Genomic DNA, 26,544 nt, shown 5'->3' on the forward strand with positions numbered 1-26,544 from the left:
CTATTTAGACTGCTTGCGTAGTAAATACAGAAATTTTATTCCAACGTCAGTAACATGAAAGAAAATTGTCATTCTAATCTAACTCTAAACAGTTGACAGTAACACCATCACTTCCTTTCTGAAGCTTAACAAGTCAACATCTGTTTTTTATCTGTTGCTATGGGAGACAACATAAACTATCAGAGAAACAAGGATGCGGATCACAGTTTTTTTCCACTTGTACTTCCCTGCATTTATTTAACTGTATTTAAGAAGCCTCATATTCATTCTCCACAACCGGTTTATTAACTATTTCTATATTTAAAAATTCACAACTGCTACACATGTAATCATTGTGGGCAGGAGTGGGTTGGCACATCTGCATGAGCATGCAGTATTGGTTTGATATCCTGCGAAATTGAAAAAAGCACTGTTCAAATCTCTTTTCAAAGGCATCGCCAGCTGTTTAATGTTGCTTCTTTACAACGTCCTGACTTCTGTGAACTGCGTTTTGTCTTACAGAAATTGGCTGCTGGCGTAAACCAGTTTGCCTACACCTGCATTCAGGACCATCCAATCTGGACCAACCAGCAGTTCTGGGAAGCCACTTTTTACAGCGAGGTCCAGGGCCAGATCCGATCCCTTTATCTTAACACCCCAGAGGAGAAAGGGGGCATCACCGCCAGGCTAAAGGTAAGATTGACCAATATGAGTAAATATTATGTGAAAATTAATATGAAGTTAGTTTAACCCCTCTATTTTAAATCCACACCACAGCTGAAAAGGTTGAATGGCTGAAATTTATTTTATTATATAACTTTAAGCAAATAGGCCAAAATCCACCGTTGTGATATGAAATTGAATATCGGTGGGTTTTTGGACAAAACACAATGTGTAGAGATGTCATTTTGGGCTTTAGGAAATTGTGATAGACATTTTTAACAATTTCCTGACACATACAATAGACCTAAATCACATTAGCAAAGCAGATAAAAGTTGTCAATTTATTTTTCACTCTGCAATTCAATTAGGGTCACAAGCCAAACAGATTTCTGTCAAACTCAATCCATTTACTTTGACCTCTCTAGGATGTAGCCCCCATTCCTGCAGTGGGTAGAGATGAGGAGCAGACAGCCATGGACCTGGCGGCGGAGCAGCTGCGCTCATGGCCCGGTCTGAGCAAGGAGAAGCAGCAGGAGCTGGTGAAGAATGAGGAGAGCACTGTGTTCAGTCAGGCCATCCACTACGCCAGCCTCATGGTTTACCTGCTAGTGCCGTTGGACACCAGCAAGAACAAGCTGCTGCGCAACGCCCCTGCTGCTGACTGGGAGAGCGGCAGCAACAGCATTGTCACAAACAGGTCAGGGGGGGGGCAATACTGTGGTTGACTATCAGAGTAGAAGCATGTAAATAACATCTTTCACACATCAACATCAAACAAAGACTAGAGTAGAACATTGTTTTGGCTTGTTCAGTATTTGTAAGGTAGAATAATCAATTTTACTGGAGGAAACCTCAAGGTAAGGTTTCATGATTTGGGAGTATGTGTACCTCTCTTAATAAGGTGATGATAAGCATGTGGGTGGATGCGGCATAACTCACAGTCTACATGATACCTTCCTATTTAGCCAAATGGAACGCAGCTCTTGCTATGTTTCCGGCCCACATCCATCCTGTGGGCTTACATTGCTACTGCACAAAACAGAGTGAGGCTCACTTACTTCTGTTGGGAAGTTCAAAACCCTCTGGGTGTCTTTAATGGGACTACACTGTATTCACCCAAACCAAACAAAATAGCAATGGTAGTGATTTCCTGTGCCCTACAGTAATTGTAGAGTGAAATAAATCTGGGAAGATCCCCCATGTATGTCTTTTCTTAGCATTTCAGGCTTTTGAACCACAATATTAATATTTTCTAATTTTTATGTACAGTACTGGAACTTTATTAAGCATTTTCTCATAAATACATTTTATTCCCAAATAACCGCAAGAACACGATGTTACTAATTTATTCTTGGGGCCAAGAATTTGTTTGTGTGGAAATCTTCTCTCTTTTTCTTTCATTTTTGTCCCAGACTTGTTTGTTTCTCACAGAAGACATTTGGATCTCATCACTCACTATTTGTGCATCCAGAGGGAAGGTTGCATCACAGTTTCATGTGAAACATTCTTCTTGGCTAATGGAGTCTGAACGATTGATTCAGGCATCAACGCTTAGCTCATGCCAGGCTGCAAATCGTTCTCACTTTCAGTGCTCTTTATCCCCGTGCATCTTCAGATCCATTTCTGTCAACACACAACTCTCAGATCTCAGATCAAATGACCTACCAGACATGGTGGCTTGACCTTTCTCATTTGCATTGTGTCATCATGCCTGTTTTACAGCATTGCTGGCAGTGTGGCAGAGAGCTTTGACACAGAAAGCGGGTTTGAGGACTCAGAGAACAGTGACGTGGCCAACTCTGTGGTGAGGTTCATTGCACGCTTCATCGACAAGGTGTGCACAGAGAGTGGAGTAACCCAGGAACACATCAAGAGCCTCCACAGCATGATCCCAGGTACAGCGCTCACAGTGTTCATTCACACTCTGTCGCTATCCTAATTCCCTCAGCTTCATACAGAGTAACCCTTGGATGTGTGTATTCTCAGCTCAGGCCAAAAGCAACAGAGGCCTCTGAGCTGATTAACTTCTGACATGTTAAATGGCCATATAATCTGGTAATACACGCTCTGGTTTTAAGAGCGCGTGTGTGTACACGTTTTTTTCTCTGTACCAGCTCTGTTTGTGTACTTGTGTGTGTGCATATGTTAACTGACCTCAACTTCTGACCCACAGGCATTGTAGCTATGCAGATGGAGGCTCTAGAGGCAGTTCACAGGGAGAGCAGGAGGTTACCGCCTATTCAGAAGGTGAGTGTTGCTTGACTCTGACCTGCTGGGACTTTAACTGTATATACAGTATATATACAATTATATGTCAGGATCAGACTCTGAATCTAAATAGAATCAGAAATATTTTAAATGCAAAGTCTAGCTGTAGAGGGCTAAAGCGCAGTTTCTGGGATCCATTCCAAAAGTTAGAAAACTTAATTCAAAATTCCTGTCTTCTACTACATATATCCCTTGTAATACAGTGATAAACAGTGTCTATTTCTGGTTTAGGAGCATTAAATGAACAGCTTTTTCCACAATACATACACTGTTGCAAGTAAAATATCATTAGCTTGAGAGAATGAGGTCAGTTGAGTGGTGGAGTACGATAATGGAAAAGGGAGGAAACAATGAGACATTATATTACAGCAAAGAACATTAAAATTTCTCATACATAGAGAGCATTGGTTGATATGTGGAAGTAGTTACAATGACATGTATACAACGACTACCGAAAACGCACTGGTAGTCTGAGGTGTTGTTTTTTTTTTTTTAACACTAATAAATTTTTACTAACAACCTTGTTAGCTTGTAAACTCTAATAGTTTAGTCTAACGTTATCTAATAGTTAATTTATACTCATTTTAAATGATGTATAAACTGCACTGTCATCTTTATGAATGTTTTTCATTCATTAAAACTGCTCACTAATATCCTAACTCATAGTTATGTCCACATGTCCAGTTTCATCTGGTTTGCTATTAATATACAGACTGCAAATCTCATCCAGTGTTTTCCAGTCATCATCACACTTTCATATTTTACCAGTTGGTCTATTGGACCCTGCTGTGCGATTTGTCTGCCAGCTCTTGGTAATTCCTCTTGCACACCCTTACACACACAGACAACCATCATGCCAGCACTGCCTTGGGATCAACCTGGAGACCATGGTGAGCAGTCTGGCTGCTGCACTTTGTGGCTAACTTCTCACACATTTATGTGTTGGACGAAGCTTCCATCCTGGAAGCTGCGAGCCGCATGCCAAAAAATACTAAAAAGTGTGTAAACAACACTGACTGTGGATTCATGACAAGTCTGAATGGCAGTAGTAATGGCAGCAATAACATGAAAAGGAAAAACAATGAATGCATTTAAGGTGCAGCTCTAATAAGGAGCTGAGCTCGCAGCAGTAATGAGGTGCAGAGGGACTCTCTTCTTGGTCTCACAGTCCATTCAAGGACGGATTCAAGAAGCTCAGATTATCTCCTGGCCAGCCCTCAAGTCCCCCAGACCAGCTATGGCCTTAATGGGAAATGCTGTGAATGATCTAATGTTGTTCATTTTTGTGACAGTGGAATAACTGAGTGTTTCTCTACTGGGTTTGGAGGCCTGAAGGAGCTGAAGTGATTTAGGATTGAGGACTTGACTGTTATTAGTTAGTTGTTAGTTTACAACATAGAAGAAGTTGGTGGGATGTGGTGTTTGTTTTTGAGACATGGTTGATAATCACTTCTGTCGAGAAATATGGTCAACAGCAGTGCATGCTATATGAGGCACATGTATCGCATTACAAATTTCCTATTCTATTCTTCTTTCTTTATTTATATATGTGTATATATATATATATATATATATACAGTACAGGCCAAAAGTTTGGACACACCTTCTCATTCAATGCGTTTCCTTTATTTTCATGACTATTTACATTGTAGATTCTCACTGAAGGCATCAAAACTATGAATGAACACATGTGGAATTATGTACTTAACAAAAAAGTGTGAAATAACTGAAAACATGTCTTATATTCTAGTTTATTCAAAGTAGCCATCCTTTGCTCTGATTACTGCTTTGCACACTCTTGGCATTCTCTTGATGAGCTTCAAGAGGTAGTCACCTGAAATGGTTTTCCAACAGTCTTGAAGGATATCCCAGAGATGCTTAGCACTTGTTGGCCCTTTTACCTTCACTCTGCGGTCCAGCTCACCCCAAACCATCTCGATTGGGTTCAGGTCCTGAACCCAATCGAGATGGTTTGGCGCAGCACTCCATCACTCTCCTTCTTGGTCAAATAGCCCTTACACAGCCTGGAGGTGTGTTTGGGGTCATTGTCCTGTTGAAAAATAAATGATTGTCCAACTAAACGCAAACCGGATGGGATGGCATGTCGCTGCAGGATGCTGTGGTAGCCATGCTGGTTCAGTATGCCTTCAATTTTGAATAAATCCCCAACAGTGTCACCAGCAAAGCACCCCCACACCATCACGCCTCCTCCTCCATGCTTCACGGTGGGAACCAGGCATGTAGAATCCATCCGTTCACCTTTTCTGCGTCGCACAAAGACACAGCGGTTGGAACCAAAGATCTAAAATTTAGACTCATCAGACCAAAGCACAGATTTCCACTGGTCTAATGTCCATTCCTTGTGTTTCTTGGCCCAAACAAATCTTTTCTGCTTGTTGCCTCTCCTTAGCAGTGGTTTCCTAGCAGCTATTTGACCATGAAGGCCTGATTTGCGCAGTCTCCTCTTAACAGTTGTTCTAGAGATGTGTCTGCTGCTAGAACTCTGTGTGGCATTCATCTGGTCTCTAATCTGAGCTGCTGTTAACTTGCGATTTCTGAGGCTGGTGATTCGGATTAATTTATCCTCAGCAGCAGAGGTGACTCTTGATCTTCCTTTCCTGGGGTGGTCCTCATGTGAGCCAGTTTCGTTGTAGCGCTTGATGGTTTTTGCGACTGCACTTGTGGACACATTCATAGTTTTCGCAATTTTCCGGACTGACTGACCTTCATTTCTTAAAGTAATGATGGCCACTCGTTTCTCTTTACTTAGCTGATTGGTTCTTGCCATAATATGAATTCTAACAGTTGTCCAATAGGGCTGTCGGCTGTGTGTCAACCTGACTTCTGCACAACACAACTGAAGGTACCAACTGCAAGAAATTCCACTAATTAACCCTGACAAGGCACACCTCTGAAGTGAAAACCATTTCAGGTGACTACCTCATGAAGCTCATTGAGAGAACACCAAGGGTTTGCAGCGCTATCAAAAAAGCAAAGGGTGGCTACTTTGAAGAAACTAGAATATAAGACATGTTTTCAGTTATTTCACACTTTTTTCTTAAGGACATAATTCCATATGTGTTCATTCATAGTTTTGATGCCTTCAGTGGGAATCTACAATATTAATGGTCATGAAAATAAAGAAAACGCATTGAATGAGAAGGTGTGTCCAAACTTTTGGCCTGTACTGTATATATGACACACTCTGAAAGAGATGCTGCATATATAAGATATTTGCTGTTTGAAACTCAAATTCTCAATATGATTGCTGACAATAATGTTACGCAAGCAGCAAATACTACACTTATTCTAAGAAATTTAGTTACATGTGGTTTTCATCTTAAAATGATTTAAACTGAGTAAGTAGAATAAAGCTTGTGATTATATTTTTGAATGAAACCTTTAATGCATTGTAGTTGTCGGTTTATTCTATGAGTAAAAACGCATCATGTCATTCATATGTTTAAATCTTAAAAACATGAAGTGAAAACCACTGGTTATTCAGCAGAACAGAACAGCTTTTACTGGGAAAATAGATGGGCCTTGCTTGAAGAGTTGAAATGGTATATTGGTCTCTCTCTAGTATGAATTTGTTTTTGTAGGCAGTTTTCTTTTTGAAGAATGCCATCTAATTCTTAGTGTGCTTGTAGATTGTGTGTTTTTGATGATGACATGCATGTGAAGCTTAAATTTGCTGAGGCCATGTGGTGCTCTGATTTGACATGATAATGATAGATTTATTTCCTTGCTATTTTAAAATCTGATTCACTGACGCAAATGTTTTTGCTACGTCCCTCATTTTGAGTACCTAACTGTCAACCAAAAATGTCTCATTTTAAACTCAGACTTGTTCATGGGCAGTTTTGTGGAGATGTATGTGTCCCTGGGTATAATGTTATTGTGGGTTTTTCCCCCATCAGCCTAAGATTCTGCGTCCAGCACTACTTCCTGGAGAGGAGCTGGTGTTGGAGGGGTTGCGGGTGCTTCTGGACCCTGACGGCAGAGAAGAAGCCACCGGGGGCCTCCTGGGGGGCCCACACATCCTGCCAGCAGAGGGAGCTCTTTTTCTCACCACATATCGCATCATCTTCAAAGGCATCCCCCATGATCCACTGGGTAAATACTGACCCACAGCAACATTAGCTTTTAAGTTTCAATGAAGTTAAAAAAAAAAAGAAAATTTATTTGCCAGCTAATTTACAATGTTAATATGTTTTTCTTAATCAAAAAACTATTCAAAAATTTATTCGACATAAAATGCCATTTTTTCTTGGTCAACAGAAATTTTCAACTAATATTTCTGATCATGTTACCATAAATTAAGTCAACAACACCCAGGAACAACAGCACCCCGTTATGACTAAAAACAATCGACTTTACCCTGGTAAACCATCATCACCATTAAAGTTCTTGGCAGCAGGAGTCGCCTACTGGCCTAGGGGTTAACGAGCCAACCAAGAACCAAACTTAAGCTAGACCTTTGTTGCATGTCATTCCGCATCCCTCTCTTTCTCTCTCCCCTCGTTTCCTGACACCTGCCTACAGTGAACAAAAGAACAGAAAACAATAATTAGCAGGTGCTTTAGTGTGTTGTGTCAGGAAGATGCTGCAGCGATCATATCAGTAATGCAATGCTGGTCTTTGTGCCTGTTTGTGTCCAGTGGGGGAGCAGGCAGTGATCAGGGCTTTCCCAGTGTCCACGCTGACCAAAGAAAAGAAGATAAGCATCCAAAACCAGCTGCAGCAGAACATGCAGGAAGGCCTGCAGCTCCGCTCTGCGTCATTTCAGGTAAACAGTGAAACAGACAACAAGCTCAGGGTTGTCCAGTATGGACACAAGTTGCCAAAGATGTTATGTTTTATTTAATGTGATTCTCTGACATTTTAGATGACAGTGAGGCGCCGAAATAAAAAAAAATAAAAAAACAACTCATAGAATGGCGATGTAGCATGTAGCATGTATTAGCATCTGTGGTTCTGTTTCTCAGATATTAAATTCATATTGTTATGTTAACTTTTTTAATTTTCTTAATTAACTGGGCCGCCAGAGGATTTACAAACTGGAGAATCTCATAAATAAGCAGCAACACTTGAAATTATAATTAAAATTCAGTGTGGGAAATCTTTTAGAAACCCCATGTCTTGTGTTTCATAACATGAGCTTGTTTCTTAGAGTCAGAAGAAAAGCAATTCTCAGCCAAGCATGTGTTTTTAGTCTTTAGATGTACTGCTGTAAAAGTTTTTATGGTTCATTCCTATCTTTTTACTAACACAGATGATGAAAGTGGCCATGTTCTTGGGGTGTAGGTCAGTTGACATTTGCGGACGTTTTTTGTGGACAGTTTTGTTGAGCTTCCACATTCACTGGAATCTGTGTGTGTGGGTGTTTTGTGGAAATTATACATGGGCTGTTTTACCAATATTGTGTTGAAGAAGATGTGGAAGTTCCAGATCTGCACACTTAAGCAAATGTTTTGGGTTAAAACAGTGAGGAATACTAGCAGTGATAAACAGACATCTCTGACTAATTGAGATGCTCCCTACATTTAAAGATGGCTTCAACACATGTTGCTTGGTTTGGACAGAATTAGAAATAGTGTGTAAATATGAAATGTTGTCTCTGAATTTTTGCCTGTGTTGTTAAATGATCATTTTGACTGATGTATCTTTTAGTTGATAAAAGTGGCTTTTGATGAGGAAGTGAACTCAGAGACAGTTGAGATCTTCAGGAAGCACCTTCAGAGGATCCGCTACCCACAATCCATCTTCAGCTCCTTTGCATTTGCTGCAGGACAAACAGCACCTCAGCTAATCCTTCCAAAGCAAAAAGAGAGGAACACTGGGTTCAGGTTTGTGGCGCAGTGTACATCACTGAATGCACATTTCATGTTTGAATTATTAGTGAAATATTAGTGTTCATAAATACATGCCTCAACAGTTTTCTTCTCTGGAAATGTTGAGAAATCCTTTTGTTTTGTTGCTCAAGCTGCCAACAGTAACTTTTGTCTACTCTCTCCTCCTCACAGAACACTGTCCAAAACTATTGTCAAGGGAGCAAAGAGGGCCGGAAAGATCACCATGGGCCGTGGTAGCCAGAGCACACTGAAGAAGAACGACAGAGGCAGCAGAATGACATGGCATGAAGATGATGACATTTCAAGTGAGAGAAATGACACATTGACACTTGATCATGTGAAGGGAGAAAAAGAGACTGAAGAAAGGGTAAAAGCTTCAAAATAGCACTTCAGCTTTGCATGTGTGTTTCAGTATCAGACGATGGTGAGCCGCCCCCCAGCAGCACATTGCGAGCATCGGAGAAGTCCACCATGGAGCAGCTTGTGGAGCAGTCCTGTTTCCGTGACTACCAGCGTCTGGGCTTCGGCACCGTCACCGCCAGCTCGTCCCGCTCCAAATCAGGGGAACAGTTCAGAATCACAGCCGTGAACAGACTCTACTCTCTCTGCCGCAGGTACACCACCTCGCTGCCAGTGAAATAGCTTTAGCTGCAGCGGTGCGGCTACATTCATCAGTTCAGAAACCTGCTGATCTGTGCTGATTCCACTAATCATAGCAGAGGAGTACTAAGGATATTAGTTTACAGGATTTGTAGCCCTCCCGGAAGCTTTGTAAGCTTCAGTATCTCTAGAGGCCAGTTGGGGAGTCCTGCTTTACCTGGCAGACACATTTTTGACTTCTGTATTGAGACAACAAGATTCAAATCCAGCCTGTTATACAAAAATCTGTGTATGAACAGATTGCATTGCAGTGGCTTATTGAGGATAGACATTAGTTTTCATAAAACTTGTGTGTTTGTGATTTCTGTTCTGTCTGTCTTTGTCAGTTACCCGGGGCTGCTGGTGGTTCCTCAGGCAGTACAGGACAGCAGTTTACACAAAGTGGCCCGCTGCTACAGACACAACCGTCTGCCTGTTGTGTGTTGGAAACATCCCCGCACCAAAGCCGTTCTGCTCCGCTCAGGAGGCTTCCACAGCAAGAGTGTGGTGGGGTTGTTCAAGTCACAGAACCCCTCCTCAACAGGTGTGAATGCACAACAGTTTTTATTATATTAACTTAGTGAGAGGCACCACTGTTGCTGGAAAACATTCATTAAAATTAGTAATGTTGATTACTTTTTTTCTGCATTCACTACCTCGTGAAGTGAGTTTGAACTGATCGGATTTTCTACTGATCTGAATTCTACTGTTTCAGCAGCTCTGCCTCTGAAATATGTTTTTTCTATAATACACTGGATCTGTGATCTGTAACTTGTCATTTTTTTTAAGTAGTGGTAATCATTTTCTGTCTAAATAAAGTGTTGTCCTCTGCCTTTAGCCCCTGCCTCATCCTCAGATTCATCCAGTAGTCTTGAACAAGAGAAGTACCTGCAAGCCATCCTGGACTCTATCCCTGTCTACTTCAAAATGAATGGGAACAACACCTTGTCCAACCGCTCCCTCATTGGCCTTTCACCAGGTATTCTCTAACACTAACACACTGCACACTGTATGTTCAGATTCTGTTTTTATTTACTTGGTGAATGAATATCACTGTCATCTCTGCTACTTGACTATTTCGATCTGCCTCTAGGATTGTTTGGATTTTTAGATTTGATACATAGATATGAATATAAGATTCATGTGCTATGTAAGTTTCTTTTAGATCTTATTAATAATGATTCCCTAACATATAAGCATTAAACTACACTAAACCATTGAGCCTGATAATGGAACACCTAAATGGCATGCAGCCATCAGTGTTTTCAATTAAACATGTATTTGACAAGTCCAAGTGTTGGGCATGAGAAAGGTCTGTTAAAACCAAACTGGGTAGAAAGCTTTGTTGCCCTGAGGTTAGTCTCTCAGGCTGTAGCTATGCTTTTCCCTCTTCACAATGATTGTCTGATCCAAACCCAAACTATGACTTATACATAAACATATTTAATGCTAATTTGGCTGGTATTACATAGTGTAAATGTATCAAATTAGTATTAAATTAGGGTACAACCACCTTGAATGATGGATTTTACCTGAATTGAGACATCCATGTCGGCATGCTTGTCAGACTCTATTACTTATCGGCAGAGCATTCAGAAGAATACAAGATTCCTAGCTGTAATTACAACTTGACATTGATAGTATTTATTTTCATGTCAAAAACTGCTAAATACAATTACTTCCATATGACGTCCATAACACATCATGAGACTAATCATAACTTCATATAATATCAAAAACATAACTTTCTGCAGAGTCTGCAGGGAGTCACTAACAAGTGCCTGTGAGGTTTACTATGGGAATTTAGTTCCTTCAAACCAAATCTACGTCACCTGACTCCCATGCTCCTACCTGACCTGAATTTGCTGTGTGATGGCCTTGGCTCTGCCGTGGGAAAAACTTAGTTTGTTTGCAAAGGACAAGGGGCCATGTAGAGTTCATTTCTTCTGATAAAGAGAAAAACTGCAGATTTGCACTCTTCAGTTTTATTTTTGTTCACTCCAGCTCTGTATTTTCAATGGAATTGTTGTTTTTCCTTTTTTGTTTGCTCTGGTCAGCAGTTATTTTTCACCTACTTATCTTTAAGTGTGTGTGTGTGTGTTTGTGTTTGTGTGTGTTTGTGTGTGTGTGTGTGTGTGTGTGTGTGTGTGTGTGTGTGTGTGTGTGTGTGTGTGTGTGTGTGTGTGCGTGCGCGCGTGCGTGCGCGCGTGCGTGCGTGCGTGCGTGACGGAGAGAGAGAGGGAGAGACTCCACGGAAGAAATACTGTATCTGAATACTTGGAAGGAAATTTGTACAATAAAGGGTTATGTAAGAATCACAGGACAACCTGGGGTCACTGTCCAGCCCATCCATCTCCTCTGACACCCCCGTGAATGTTTTGTCTTCAGGCAGTGAAAGGAGGACATCCAGGATACCAAAGATGGCTCCTGTCCATTTAGACATCCCATTCTCAAACAGCTTTACCAGAGGAGGTGAGTGTTTTCCTCTGTTTCCTACTCAACACAGCATGTGTCCTCCTACTGCCTGGTAAAATATAATATACCAGTACTGTCATCTATAGACTACAGTAATGAATGTTTTAACATCATCCAGTCACTTCAGGGAAAGGTTACATGGCGGATCTATACATTTAATCACAGTACTTTATGTAGGCTGTGAATTGTTTTTGCCAGCGCTCCTGGTTTTCCAGATTTTCTTCCCCTTTCTCTTTTGTCCATCTTAGTCACATATTCCCTCATTTTTCTCCTGTTATAAAACCCATTTTAGAAATGTGAATGAATGTGTCACCACAGCCGTTAAGGTGCTAAAATCACACAACTTCAGATGGAGAACCTCAGAAGACAAAAGTATGCAATTAAATTACAGACATCCTGAAGGGAGGAGTTTCTTTCCCAGATAGTAGTGAAAGAGTTTTCTTCTTGTAAAAGATAGATATTGTTTGATTTTACTTTGAAAATGTGTGAGCCATAACCAACTGTATAGGCCAAGATTACTTAATGTCCAAATTAAATGGCAAATGTTAATAGTGATATTAATTTTGTTAATATACAACTTAATCTATAATACATGAAAGATGAAGATGCAGAATGTTATTTCTGCAGTTATAATACCATGAATATAATGATTGTTTTGAAAAAAATAATGGTAATCATAGGCATACAGTACACAAATTGTTTTAGTATTGGCGAGAAAGAGTGACAAAAAAAAAAAAAACTCTAAATACAGCACAATTTGTACATGGTGGTTTGTCTGTGTGACAATCTGTAGCTTACTGTATAGCTGTACATGTGTACAATATACACTTTATCAAAAATCTATTTTTTATATGAAGTTTACAGATTTAGATCTTGTGACAGCCACATTAACCTTTTGTAATTGTAACCTGTAGTGTTCCCGGCAAATGAGCATTACAGCAAATGTAATCTCCCAGATAAGAAACCTAATGAACTGTTAAGATGACACATCTTGACTGTGTAAATTGGAATGTGAAAGTCTTTGAGGAAGCCAGTCACTGGTTCAGATGAAGGTCAAAGCTGAAACCATTTCTTAAATTGACTGTCAAATACTGTCAAAAGGATGACACCCCCCTTTAAATTATTTGTAACATGAGTGTTTCTTTTTGAATCATATTTACCTGGAATGTGTTACAAATGAAGATGAAGAGAGAAATTCCCTGGGGATGTAGTATGGACATAGCCCCATGGCTAACAGTTTAATGTCTTAGGCTGTAGCAATGCTCCATTGTGTCCGCCTGAGCTGTCAATGGTAGCGATATGATCCAGAGTATCTTCCTGTAGCCGTGTCTCTTTGAAACACATAACTACACTCACCAAAGTCCATCTGATTCCTCATTAGGGCCGCTAGCTTGTCCATCCTAATTGTCCAGTGATCTGATGTTGCCGATGACGATAGAAAAGAGATACGCTCTTCAACATGAGTCTCTGTTGTCCGGACCCAACTCTCTTCCCTCGTCCCTTCATTCCCCCACTGCATCTTAAATGTATCTTCCTCCTGATTTCTAAGGGGGTATCTGGTGTCCTGGTCACCATGCCGGCTCAGAAAGATCCCATGGTGGAAAAACAGACCAATACTCCCTGTACTCGCATGTTTAGAGAGGGCGCAGCTTAAATACGTTGAAAATCTGAAGAAGAAAGAAAGGAAAAGAACAACTACAGCTACAGAGTAACAAAGTCCAACTCTAGTAATACAGTCAACGTCTGTTCACATGTCTCCACCTAAGGATAGAACAATTGATAAGCATGCTGTGACTCCAGCCTGGTGCAGGGTGGTGCAATCTGGCTCTTTGTCTTCACACCATCACTCATAGTCATGGACAAACATATTCATGCATGCTGTGACAATCATTCTCTTGAATTGTGGACTAGTCCAATCTTTGACCCTCATCTGTATAACTCTGCATTTGCATGACTTTTTCTGTGGTCTGAAGTGGCTAGTAAGGTAGGTGGTGATGTCCCTATGATGTTGACATGATTTATTTTTTTCATTGCCCCTCTCTCTGTCCTCATCCTCTCTCTACTTCTTGTACAAAACCACCCCCAGTGCTTCAGTACAGAGATAAACTATTCACTCACTCAAACCAAAAACCTGCCAGTAAGGAGAGAATCCACCATCAAGGTATAGTTAAACTGTCTCTTTCCACGACCAGTCCTCTTATAGTGCTCCTCTTCTTTCTAACACATACTCCAAGACTCATCCTTTTTCCTCTTGCTAACCTACACAAGTGCTCACTAACCAAGTCACGACTACACCGCACCGTGCTGCAAACCCCTTACAAAGACCTTGTACTAATCATCGCTGACTTTGTGGGAGCTCTTCTGGAAGCCGTGGTTTTTCACAAACCAAAGTGGCTGCTCTAATGTGGCTGTTTCCATTGTTAATGTGTTGGCACAGCAGGGCTAACTGTAGTCAGTTGAGAGCCAGGTTCAGATTGAGGAGGAAACAAAGCTGTTTGTCATGGCAGACAAGTCATGAATCACACACAGTGTGGCTCCTCACGTCGTGGTCTTTAATATAATGAAAACAGCTTGAGTATTCTGTAAATGTGACTCAAAAGGATTCATTTCAAATGAGTGTGTGATGACTTATGATGACAGGTTAATAATACCATCAGGTGTGGTGTAAGGTGTAAACAGTTACATTGTTGATCATATCTGTGAAACGTATTAGCAACAGCTTTTGAAACTGATCCAATTTCAGTATATACCGGAGTTATGACTCCCAAGGATTTCAAGATATCAATTGTATTTGAGTCCATTTGGTCAGAGGCTCTTCTATAACTGCCCTGTTTGTAAAAGCTGACATTAGTTGCAGTTTGACAACCACACAAGTTCAATTCAAAAGGGTTGAGGCAATGATTGTGAAAAATCATGTCCTTCCTGACAGTGATTTATGCTGTTTGGAAGGTATTGCATGCTGGTTTTCAGAGAAATTGCTTCTAGACTTGTTGACTTGCTAAAAAATTCCAACAACTTCTGCTTCTAATATCTCAACACACCCGATTCACAGAGGGGACTGCTTTGTTGGTGGACTGAAAGAATGAAGGTGTTTACATAATCCCTGGTGTACTGCTGTGCATGTAAACGTAGTCCGCATGTCATGTGTTGTTCATCATTCAGTCTTAGATTGTTTGACAGCATGTGTACATCAGTGGCATTTGAACAGGCCGGCTCCTGCGTGTGTGTGACTTTTGTTTGCATCTATGTGTTTGCAGGCATGTGGGCCAGCCTGCGCTCCAGCAGCAGACTCAGCCAGCACCCACTGGCAGTAGACGTGGGCGCCAGACTAGCAGGGAAGGATCTGGCGCCCCCTGCAGTGAGCACCAGTCTGCAGGCTCAGCTCCTCAAACACCAAGCTGCCCTCTACATCTTTGGAGAAAAGTCACATTTAAGGGTGAGAATGAAATAAAGCTGCTCTCTGTTGGCTGAGAGGATATTTTATCATGGATTTTTTTAAGTATGCTGTTGTAATTGTGCCTTAAGGGGACACCTGCATAATAAGTTTCAATCCAATGCAACTCTTCTGCTATAAAGTAAACTTTTATGACGCCCATATTGTTCATAACATTATAATAATGTTATAATAATTTTTTGGCACTGTCATTGAGATGCTAATTCAGTTGCATGTTTTTGCAGTTATAGTTAGTGATGGTGTTGTTCTGGACTTTTTATAATAATATTATAAAGAGGAGGTCTAGACCTGCTCTATTTGGAAAGTGCCTTGAGATAACGTATGTTGTGAACTGGCGCTATACAAATAAAAATTGACTTGACTTGACTTGACCTTTAGCTATAAGTAATAATAATAATATATGCAGTAATAAACATAAACGTGAATCTACACATTTCCAATTATGTCAGCAAAAATGAAACATAAACTAAAGGTAGAATTTATGGTAGAGCTGATGTATTTGATAGCAACAGATTGGTTAGTGGGACTTGGACATCACAATATGTGTGAAGTTCAGAATCCATACTAGCACCAAGCGAAGTAAAACAACACTATTGTATTACAAAAAGCTATTTTACTGGTGTGTTAAGGACACTTTCTATTGAGGAATAATTGGGTTGTTTTAGAATACAACTGTGAAGAAATTAAGAAATTTAAAATGCTCCAACGTGTGGCATCAGGTCTGTATATTTAATACATAATAAGTTGTAATTTATTCCACATAATACATGCATGCATTTCCATATCTGATGATTGATTATGTTTGTGTTTAAAGTTATATGCAAACAAATGTGTAGTAACTCATTAAGTTACCTTATATATTTTAATAATCACATATCAACAGCCATAAAGTGGCTTAGTTTTAAGTTCAGTTTTCTCAGTGTGCTAGTACATAAAATCATATCAGTAAAATAAGTGGTAAACTGAGTCACTACTGTGTCACTTAGTGTACTGGAAGTAGTGTGAGTAGGAGTATCTGAGTGTGCAGTTTTCCAAAAGCATTTTCATCATTGCCACTAAGGCAGTTGTTACACATCAGTTGTACTTTGCACAGTGTTTTATCCACAGTGTCCCGAGTCGATGGTTACGATCCACATTCCTTCAAGCGGATTTTGATCAAAAAAAACAAAACAAACTTAAATGCCACTGGAATGCGATATCTCAGTAACGCCTCGAGGGAATTTCTTCAAACGTTCACTTTGGATGAGCTGATTAGAATTTGGGGGTCAAAGGTCATTGGGACCTCACAAATGATGAGGTGATGACATTTTATATCCAAATGGTGAAAGGTCAACTTCACTGTGACATCATAATATTCTGCAAAAGTATTGATGACTACATTTCTTGTAACTTTGCTGGTTGGCGGAGGCATACAACCGGAGCGGTATTAATGTTTAAAAGATTTGTCTCATCCACTGCTGGCTCTCTGTTTTGACAGGGTCTCAGAGTGGACTCCTCTCTGAACTGTGAACTGGTGCCAGTGGAGTTTGCAGACACGCGGCAGGTGAAAGCTGCACTTAAAAAGCTGCTGAGGGCTTGCGCTCCTAGTGCCACTTCGTCCGACTCGGAGGACTCCTTCCTTAAAGCCTTGGAAGACTCTGAATGGATCCTGCAGGTGACAAAACACACACAAACAACACTGTATTTCTCCTTCGCAGTGACTCAGAGTCAGCTTTTTAGTGTGTGAGAACGACCCAGCAGTCCACTCTTCCTGCTCATCCTGTGTATCAGATTCACATAATGGATAAATCCACTCTGAAGCCAGTTTCCCAAGGGAAACAGATTCACAACGATGGGATAGCAGCAGAGCTCTTATCATGCTGGTTATCTGATTGACCCTCTGCAGCCTTTGTCCTTACATTGAACATATTATACACTGTCGAAAAGTATTATCTGTGGGAAACCCTTTATAGGCACCAAGCAGTGACAAACATGATACTGTATGCACAAAGAGGATTAATTTGTGTGTGCTGTGCGCGTGTGTGTGTGTGTGTGTGTGTGTGTGTGTGTGTGTGTGTGTGTGTGTGTGTGTGTGTGTGTGTGTGTGTGTGTGTGTGTGTGTGTGTGTGTGTGTGTGTGTGTGTGTGTGTTCACATGCACATATTCTCGTCTCCCACAGATTCACAAGATCCTGCAGCTGGCACTGTTTCTGGTGGAGCTTCTGGACAGCGGCTCATCTGTTCTCCTCAGCCTGGAGGATGGCTGGGACATTACTACACAAGTGAGAAAAAATGCACAAATACCTTTTATGAATTAACACACAAGTAAGGGGCACAATATCTAGGAAAAACAGAGAGGTGCAGAGTTTGTCTTTAGGTTCTTTTCCATCAAGCTGCTACAGATTTTGATTTTCTGTATAGAAATGACAGAATATTAATACTAAGATGATATATTACAAAAAACAGAAGTGGGAATGTGGGCATAACAAAATAAGAAAATCGGGTGCGGTAAATGGTGATGGAGACTAGAATAGACAAATTATTCCTTTTGTGCAGCTACTCACCATTATATGCCTCCACTGCACCTAAAAGCCCATAAAATGGAGGAATAAGAAGAAGGGGGGTGGGTAAGTGTATATAAGTACAACTTCCTGGTGCAGATTGGGGTTGTGTCCAGATGGGGTCCTTGTCATATTTCACACCACCTCTTTGTAATCATAACAGCTGATAAAAACACTACAGGGAACACACGGATCAAAAGAGACAAATTAATTCATTACAAAACACACACAAGTGCCATCCTTAGTGGGAAGCAGCAATAAAATGCCGTGATGGATGCCACCTGAATTTTGGAAAAAATGTAGTTGATGGAATAAGCACTGATTCACATTGTATTTTGCCAAAATTTCAAAAATTACCTTGAAACATTTTAATGAAAGCGTAACTGGGCACTGGCTACAAACTGTAATTGTAAAATGCGACAAGAGATTCACTTGTTGAAGATGAATTACTGACAGAAAACAGTTGGCTGTCCATAAAACACTTGTTTTTATCATGACAGGTTTTTTTTTTATTTTTTTTTTTATTTTTTTTCATGTTAAAAACACTTCACTTCACTACAGCTGAGCAAATAAATGTAATAAATAAAATGCCAAGCAAAGACAACAAGAAACAAACTAATTGGTTAATTTATAAAAACAAAAAGATATAAAAAAGGATCCAGATGCAGCCACACAAATGTTATACCTCTGATAAACAATGCTTTACTTCTGGCCAAACTGTTTGGTGTTTATGTTAAGAGAGCTGTCTTGTTGCCCTCCATTCTTGTCATTTATAGAGATTTAAAGCAGAAACAAGTAACTTATAATAGTTTAAATGTGATTTTTCAATGTTGACGACAAAGTTTATTGAAGATTCTCCACAGACACCCGTGGCATCCATTCAGACTGCACTTCTGAATGGGCCATGTGTGAATCATAAATCTGGCTCGCTCTGCCACACTTTCTCATCTTCTAATCACTTGTCACTGTTGACACGATTATGCAGAGATAGATAATGAAAAGGTCTGAAGTCTTGAAGCCATATGTCACTGATATCTGCTGATTTCAATCATGAAAGTTCATGGTTCTGATTTTTAGGCATGTAAACAGAAAGTCTGGTTCAATCCTGATCAATTTTCAGTATCCGTTTGCTGATTCACTCAGTATTTCATCGCATGTTTGCTCTCTGAGCTCATATTTTCCATGTTGACCTGTTAAAGTGCACATGTTTGTGTTGCAAGCGCCTGTCCTTCAAATGTGTTTATAGGGTTGGTAAAGCCCTGGGCTGCTGTTTAAAAGCACACTTTGTGGATCTCTTATGCCAGGCACGTGTTCGGCCTGGAGCATCTCTCTCCACGGGCCACCAATTCCATCACGCCACGTCCTGATCGACCCACACAGGCAAATGGGCTCCATATGCTCTGGCTCTCCAGCCTCTGTCCACGGACCATAGACACCCAGCAGACAGGATGCAGAACTGTCTTGCTTTCTTTTTAAACCCTGTTTTATGTTTCTATTTCTCATCTAACCCTCTGCCGCTCTCTCATATCCTCATTCTGCTCTCTCATGCTTTGCCCTCTTTCTTAAATCCACTCCTCAGTCGGCTGTAGTCTCACAATAATCTTAGGGGTTTATTTCAGTGCCGGGGCCCAGGGTGCTTTCTCTACCACTCAGGGCTGGATGTTCTTGTAAACCCCATGGGGAAACCATGAACTGTTTTTCCCGCTCATTCCACACGCGTCAGGCCTCATTAGTTGTGTTGGAGGAGACACGGGCAGTAAAGCTGGCCAAGCATATTATATGTGTAGACAAGTGGTTCTCAACTGGTGTTTTGTGGAGTGAGCTCAAGTGTGCCTGAAGACTTCGCTACAATGTTATATAAATGTTATTGATAGCAGATGATCAGTTTAACATTGTGTTGTTAGAAGAGAAAAAAAAAATCCTTCACACTGGTAGTGGAACAGTTTCCACTTTCCTTGTCCTCTAGTGGTAAAATGATTTAACAGCTTAATCTCCAAAATATGAGGGTTTTTCAACTGTGTATTTAACATAATAAGCGATATCAAGTTCAATCAGTGATAGTGAGTTATTGATGGGTTTGAATACATTCCAACCACAGATACAGCAAACGCTGTCACTACTGGTCCAGATCGCGTAAATTTTATTTGTTATATCACTAGGAATTATTGTCGTATACTGCCGGGAAGTACTGAAAAATGTAATGACTAATGCATAATATAAAATTTAATAACTCTGGGTCATGTAGACCAAATATAACTAAATTGTCAATGATATCATAATGCCCTTCAAAAACACTTCTGGCCATTATTCAATGCTGTAACTCTGGAAGGGGAGATGGTGGCCATATTTTTCATATTTCATACAACCAAGAGGCAGTAATTCTAGCTAATACTGACATTTTTATTGGGTTTTCAAATCTGGCAACATGACAGTTATACAAATAAAACATTAGATAACATAAAAGGTTGTCATGAGTCACATGGACATTAATACACACATTGCAGTTATTCCATATTTAAACAGTTAGTTTTTTTTGTCCTTATTTAATATAAATGATTAATTTCCCCTATTCCCATTGTTTGTCAAATATATTTCCTTTAACTCTCTAAACACAGGTAAACTTCTTAATCAAATATATGTCCTGAACAATTTGGAGCCAAGTGTTTTCATATAAACCAAACTTTAATAGTATACGTTGGAGTTTTGTTGTTTCGCCAAAGTACTTAAGAAAACACACACCACAATCCAGGAGAAACATACAGAACAAAATGATATTTTCTTTGTTAATGGATGATCTTAGTACTGCAGATAAGTTTCTTGTGTTTGATCCCGACTGACTCCCGTGTGAAACTGTGAGAAATCTCATCCTCATTTTCTGTCTTGTGTTTTCTCTCACCTTTTCTCTTTCCCTCTGCAGGTGGTGTCTTTGGTGCAGCTGCTGAGTGATCCTTTCTACCGGACCCTGGAGGGTTTTCAGGTGCTGCTGGAGAAGGAATGGCTGTCTTTCGGCCACAAGTTCAGCCAGCGGAGCAACTTGAGTCCTAGCAGCCAGGGGAGCGGCTTTACACCCATCTTCATGCAGTTCCTGGACTGTGTGCACCAGGTGAGGTTTACCCCCACTGATCCTCACTTCCACAGGTGCTTTGTGCACTTAAGTATCTCTGCCCTTACAATATCCCTCCACAACTGAACGTCATTCATACTTTCTTCCTGAGCTCATCACATTCCTCAAAAGCAAACAGGCGAGAGGGTGAAGAAGGCGAGAAATTCAGCTGTCATTATCCATACATTTGGTTTAGTTTTGCACTTCCTAATGCTGGATATGTAATTTCAACAGTGTTTTGCAGCAGAGTGTGCAGGGAAGCTGCTGCCCAGATGGTCCGTGAACCCAGTGATCAGCGTTGAGCTGTCTGCACTCATGTGTTTCAGCATCCCTTTGCAATTCAGTGCGTGTTTAGAGCTGCATGTGGAAAATTGCAGTTCTGGGGATTGAGAGTCTCTAGGAAGGCTTGGGTGTGCTTCAGGATTTCGCTGGGGGGTGGGGGGGTTAAGAATGAAGCTCATACAGCTGAGGTCCAGAAAACTGTGTCCGCTCTGAAATGCTAACTTTAGAGGATGTTTTGGGGTTTTTTGTGTCTCCTGGGGTTGTAGAGACCCACTCCCATACACTTACATCAACACATAGTTTCTGCATTTGTCTTTTTAAACTGTTAGCTTGGCAGCTAAGACAGTTTGGCGGGGGTCCTGGGGTCTGGAGAGCTATAAACAGGGGGGAGAGAGGATTCGGACAAAAGCTGAAAATAGAAGTGCCTCATCTCCAAAACAGCTGTTGTTTTTTCCAATAGGCCCAGGTGGCCTCAAATATTCAACACTTCTTCTCTCTCATTGGCCACCTCACACCACTGGATGGGAACAATGGAGCTGTAGTCCTCCTGGCTCAGTCTGGATTGTGTCTGGCGGTGATGATATCACCAACCTTTGCCCCGGAAAGCACAGGAGAGGTTCTTTCCTGTTTCTAATTGGTCATTTCTGCAGTTGAGGGATATGAAGCCACAAAACAAGGACATGATCCAGCTGTCATACACACACTGACCTTTTCTCTCTGTCTTCAACTATCTTTATCTCTCTTTTCATGTCTTTGCAGATTTTGGAGCAACATCCTCTGGAGTTTGAGTTTAATCAGTATTATCTGAAGTTCCTGGCCTATCATCACATCTCTAACCGCTTCAAGAACTTCCTGTTGGACTCAGACTATGAGCGCTTGGAACATGGTAAGTGTCCTTTGCAAGCTAAATCCCCAGGGGGATTTTTTTTATTTTTTTTATTACATTTTTAATACTTCCTCTTACTGTGGAACTGCTGCACTACAACTGGCTATATGTTACTTTCATATAATCAGAGAATAATGTAACAGAATTAATACTTTACCATTGCTTCTTTCTCCCTTTTCTTTTTAAATGTCCATGTAAGGAACAAGATGAAGGAATGCAACACATATACTATAAACATAGACTATAAACAAACATGTTTGGTGTAATGTATTATCTGAAACCAATTTGAAGTGAAAAATAATCTGAATATACTTGTACCTGGACAGATAATTGATGAGTGATGCTAAGTTTGCAAAGCAGAGCAATAAGAAAAGATGTGTGGAAATTATGAGGGGAGATGTCTGTGCTTGAATTCTGTGTTTATGTACTGTAGTTCTCCAGTGATGAACCCCGACAGCAAGCCAAAACTTTCTCTTGTATCCAATAACATAACACAAACACCTTTGTTGAATTAAAACTTTTTTTGACTGGCGGGTTGCATCAGCTGAAACAAGATTAACTTGCCCATGTGCTCAACAGCTTCTCCTCTGTGTTTGTCACAGGCTTGTTATTTGATGACAAGGGTGATAAGCAGGCCCGGAGAGGCATCTGTATCTGGGAGTGCATCAACAGGATGCACAGGAGGAGTCCCATCTTCTTCAACTATCTGTACAGCCCCTCAGAGAGTGAAGTGAGTGTTTCTAACCGCCTGTCTGACCTGTGTCCTGACAGCCACAGCTGAGTCATGCAGCTGCCGCACTGAGGAGCAATGGTGTGGTTCAACTAATCACTGCCTGCTGACTTTCCTCTCATGCTATCATATAAAGTATTCTAAAAATGTTGTTAAAAAAGTGCTATATTTAAGTTTTGGTAGCTCTACATAGCCAACGTTGGCAACTACTACTTTGCGATAGCGAGTCACTCACTATAGCATCCACTCATGCCTCCAGTTCAGCATGAGTGGCTGAAGAAGTAGCACTGATCCAAGGGCGTATTCTAATCCCTCGTCTTCTAAATGCAACGATGGCCGAAGCGCTTGGCAACCGACTATTATCACCATTGTAACTGTTCTGATATCAAGAACAAAACCATGATACAAACGTCCATGACTTTGTGTCGCGATACCATAATAGTGAACCCACACAACCCAACCCCAGTCTGTTCAGCTCTCATAGAGCTAATGTTACCTTCAGGCTGATGGGACAAGTTGCTTCAGAGCTTAAAATATTGATAAAATGGGCTTCAAAGTTTAATTGAGAAAGTCATGACCCAAATAGCTGCTAAATACGTGTCAAGGTTTCATAATGACACAGTGAGATCATTTTAACTTTAGTCTCACTAAAGGAAGCTGCATTATCTGTTTGTCTGTGTGGGCTGCAACACTTTCTTCAAGGTCAAGCAGCTTTTAGAGCGTGCGCTGACTAGACAAGATAATTATTTTTGCTCCTCATCAAAGTAAATACTTTTGTATATATATTATATATATTGTATATTATAGTATATCACTGTTATTCAGTGGTGAAATGTAATTAAGTATATCTACTTTAAATTAATACTTGCATATTTTTATTTAAGTAACATTTTCAAAGCAGGACTTTTACTTGTAACAGAGTATTTTGGTATTAGTGCTTTTGCTGAAGTAAGGGCAGCAGATAAAATTAGCTGACTAAAAAGAGAAGCCTAGCAGTATTACTGAGAAATTCCAAGCACTCTGTGGTGACTGAAAATAGATAAACATTTTAACGATGGTTAAAAAGTTTGCCTGAGCAGATATGTGTGGGTACTTTTTGTCCTCCAGCCTATGCAATGTGGGCTTTTTATCTTCTATGATTTAAGATAGAAGAACTTGGACTTCTGCTTCTTGTTTTTTTTTTTTTTTCTTCTACTTCTTCAAATTTCTGCTGTTTCAGTTTTTTTATTGGTTAATAAAGAATCCAAATCTTTGACCAAAGTACAGTTGCAGAAATACTATATCAAACTCAGCAGATGAAGTTTAGTCTCTGGAGTTTTGTCTTTATTGTATGATTGCAGTTATTTAGTTTTGTAATCATTTTGAGTGTCTCCGTGTTCTTGCTGTTTTCTGACAGACAGAAGTTCCCTGTCACTGATATAAGTCTTGTTTTGAGGAATGAACGGGCCCTGAATGTTGATGATGCCTCATGTTTCCTGTTATATTTCAGCTGTGTGGAAATCAATGAGAGGAGCTTGTTTACCATACAGCCTGATATTTCACACTGTTTGGCCATTACAAATTGTGATCTTTTTATTTAATCTCATTAAGAAATGACCTTTTTCCTCAGTAGTTTGCACAATGGACACCATAGGACTACATCTGATTCTCATTAAAACCTTTCTGTCATAGGTGATCCTGAAGCCTTTGATCAGCATCCCCAGCCTGAAGAAATGGGACTTCTTCACAGATGAGACTCTGTCTACGGGGCCATGTTACGACTGGCGCATGATGGCTGTGAGGTTGGAGAGCTCAGAGGAGGCAGACACCATCTCCAACAGTAAGAGGAGGATTGTTTGGCCGTGTTACAGCAGTGTGAGCCGCGCCCAGCCTGACGCCATCACCAAACTCCTCGCTGTAAGAGTTTGCTACCAAAGCTATCATCTTTAGTTTCATCCTGTTTTGTTCTTGTATCATATGTCACATCTGTCATCTTCCCTGTTCGTTACTGGTGCTGCAGGACATCGAGAAGCTGGAGGGTGAGCTCAACCAGGCACCTGAGAAATGGCAGACAACTCTGGAGAGAGTCAGGATCAGCATTCAGGAAGATTTCAAGCAAGAAGGAAATGTGCGTGTTAAAAGAAGAGAGATGATGTTACATTAAAAAAAACACCAGGAATAGTCTCAAATCTCAGTTGTGCATTTGTGTAAAAACTGTTCCTTTGTGTGTATTTTTCCCACTCATACTTTGTTGTCTTGTGCGTTTGCAGCTCCATAAACAATCGATGTCCATCTCAGGCCTCATTCCCACGTCCAGCTTGCAGGCCTTCCAGCGGCGCTCCATGCTGCACCTGCCAGACAGCGCACTGGGCGAGGATCGCAGCACAGCCACAGCCAACGGTATCAACCGCCGCGCTGCAACACTCTACAACCAGTTCACCCCCAAGAGCGAGGAAAACAGGTGGGTCGTGAACTTCCTGAGTCCCGAAAAAAATATGAAGTCCACATTTGATTCACTTACAAACTGCTGCTGCTGAGGGGCCAGTCCAGTTTTGGAAGATGAGTCAGTGCTGTGGTATGCTGTGTGTCATGTTTGTGAGGATTGTCTGTACTCTGTTAAACTCTGGGTGTGTAATTTTACAATTACTGAGAGGTTAAAGTACAGTCTCTTGGCTCAAATATCTGGATATTTTCCACTGAGTTGGACAAACAGTGATTAAAATCTACTTCATGTAAATTATTTTTTTTACTTTCTTCCACGTGCTAATCACATTTTTCATTCCAAATAATGTCTTAACAGATGATGTTGGTGCATTAGAAACACGCTTGTAACTCAATGTTAACCATCATTGTATCTATATGATAAATCACTGATGGATCATATAACCTATATTACCAGATGTTCACTGTTCTACAACGCAGTTAAATTACTGAGACAGAAACATAAGTTGGACATAACTGAAAACTTTGACTAAGTTGAAATATGAGAGTTGAAACCTCTAGGAGAGACCCCCTGATCTTTACTCTCACAGAGCAAATACCCATTTTTGGCCTCTTTACACACTGGGAACACAATGTACAAACAGTGCTGGTGTTGAACATATGGAGAAACATGCCGCTCAGTATTTGTGTTGTTCACTTCATCTCTCTGCCTTCTGTGCAACAAATGCTTCAGAAAGGCTCCACATAAACAAACAAAAAAGATTAGGGATATTGATATTAGGGATACTGTTCACGCTCACTGTAGTTTAACACCATCATCTGTATTCCAGAAGGTTCAGAGACATTACATCCAGTCTAAATGCACTTGGATCTCACAGTGTGTTATTGTTTAGGTCTTACGAGGGGATCCTGTATAAACGTGGAGCGCTGCTGAAAGGCTGGAAACCTCGCTGGTTTGTATTAGACATTACAAAACACCAGGTGAGCAAGCTGCGTCGCACTTAAGAAACACTAAAGCTTCACCCGAGTGACCGGCTGCAGGTTAACGTAACGTTCATGTCTTCACAGCTGAGGTACTATGACACTGGGGAGGACACCAACTGCAGAGGCCACATCGATCTGGCAGAGGTGGAGTCTGTGGTGATCGCTGCACCGACTATAGGAGCTCCCAAACACATCAGTGAAAAGGCTTTCTTTGACGTGAGTGCACATCAGCAGACTGGTTTAAATGACTTCACACAGGATACTAT

The 26,544-nt window shown here is 40.7% G+C and overlaps 1 protein-coding gene across 1 annotated transcript in view; it reads left to right on the top strand.

Annotated features, from left to right (window-relative positions):
• The window catches only part of sbf2 (SET binding factor 2), a 95,634-nt gene that overhangs the window by 67,383 nt on the left and 1,707 nt on the right, over window positions 1-26,544 (top strand). Inside the window, exons 18-41 of the mRNA XM_056372391.1 lie at window positions 502-672; window positions 1,068-1,339; window positions 2,365-2,537; window positions 2,816-2,889; window positions 6,831-7,026; window positions 7,572-7,699; window positions 8,584-8,759; window positions 8,937-9,070; window positions 9,178-9,379; window positions 9,752-9,948; window positions 10,243-10,383; window positions 11,793-11,876; window positions 13,966-14,040; window positions 15,137-15,315; window positions 16,811-16,987; window positions 17,492-17,593; window positions 20,790-20,975; window positions 22,017-22,143; window positions 22,746-22,873; window positions 24,545-24,769; window positions 24,873-24,980; window positions 25,123-25,313; window positions 26,188-26,275; window positions 26,363-26,494. Of these exons, the coding sequence (XP_056228366.1) occupies window positions 502-672; window positions 1,068-1,339; window positions 2,365-2,537; window positions 2,816-2,889; window positions 6,831-7,026; window positions 7,572-7,699; window positions 8,584-8,759; window positions 8,937-9,070; window positions 9,178-9,379; window positions 9,752-9,948; window positions 10,243-10,383; window positions 11,793-11,876; window positions 13,966-14,040; window positions 15,137-15,315; window positions 16,811-16,987; window positions 17,492-17,593; window positions 20,790-20,975; window positions 22,017-22,143; window positions 22,746-22,873; window positions 24,545-24,769; window positions 24,873-24,980; window positions 25,123-25,313; window positions 26,188-26,275; window positions 26,363-26,494 (3,666 nt within the window). The remainder of the gene's footprint in view (window positions 1-501; window positions 673-1,067; window positions 1,340-2,364; window positions 2,538-2,815; window positions 2,890-6,830; window positions 7,027-7,571; window positions 7,700-8,583; window positions 8,760-8,936; window positions 9,071-9,177; window positions 9,380-9,751; window positions 9,949-10,242; window positions 10,384-11,792; window positions 11,877-13,965; window positions 14,041-15,136; window positions 15,316-16,810; window positions 16,988-17,491; window positions 17,594-20,789; window positions 20,976-22,016; window positions 22,144-22,745; window positions 22,874-24,544; window positions 24,770-24,872; window positions 24,981-25,122; window positions 25,314-26,187; window positions 26,276-26,362; window positions 26,495-26,544) is intronic.

The sequence above is a fragment of the Seriola aureovittata genome, chromosome 1 (genome assembly GCF_021018895.1).
Source record: "Seriola aureovittata isolate HTS-2021-v1 ecotype China chromosome 1, ASM2101889v1, whole genome shotgun sequence".
NCBI classification, from domain to species: domain Eukaryota; kingdom Metazoa; phylum Chordata; class Actinopteri; order Carangiformes; family Carangidae; genus Seriola; species Seriola aureovittata.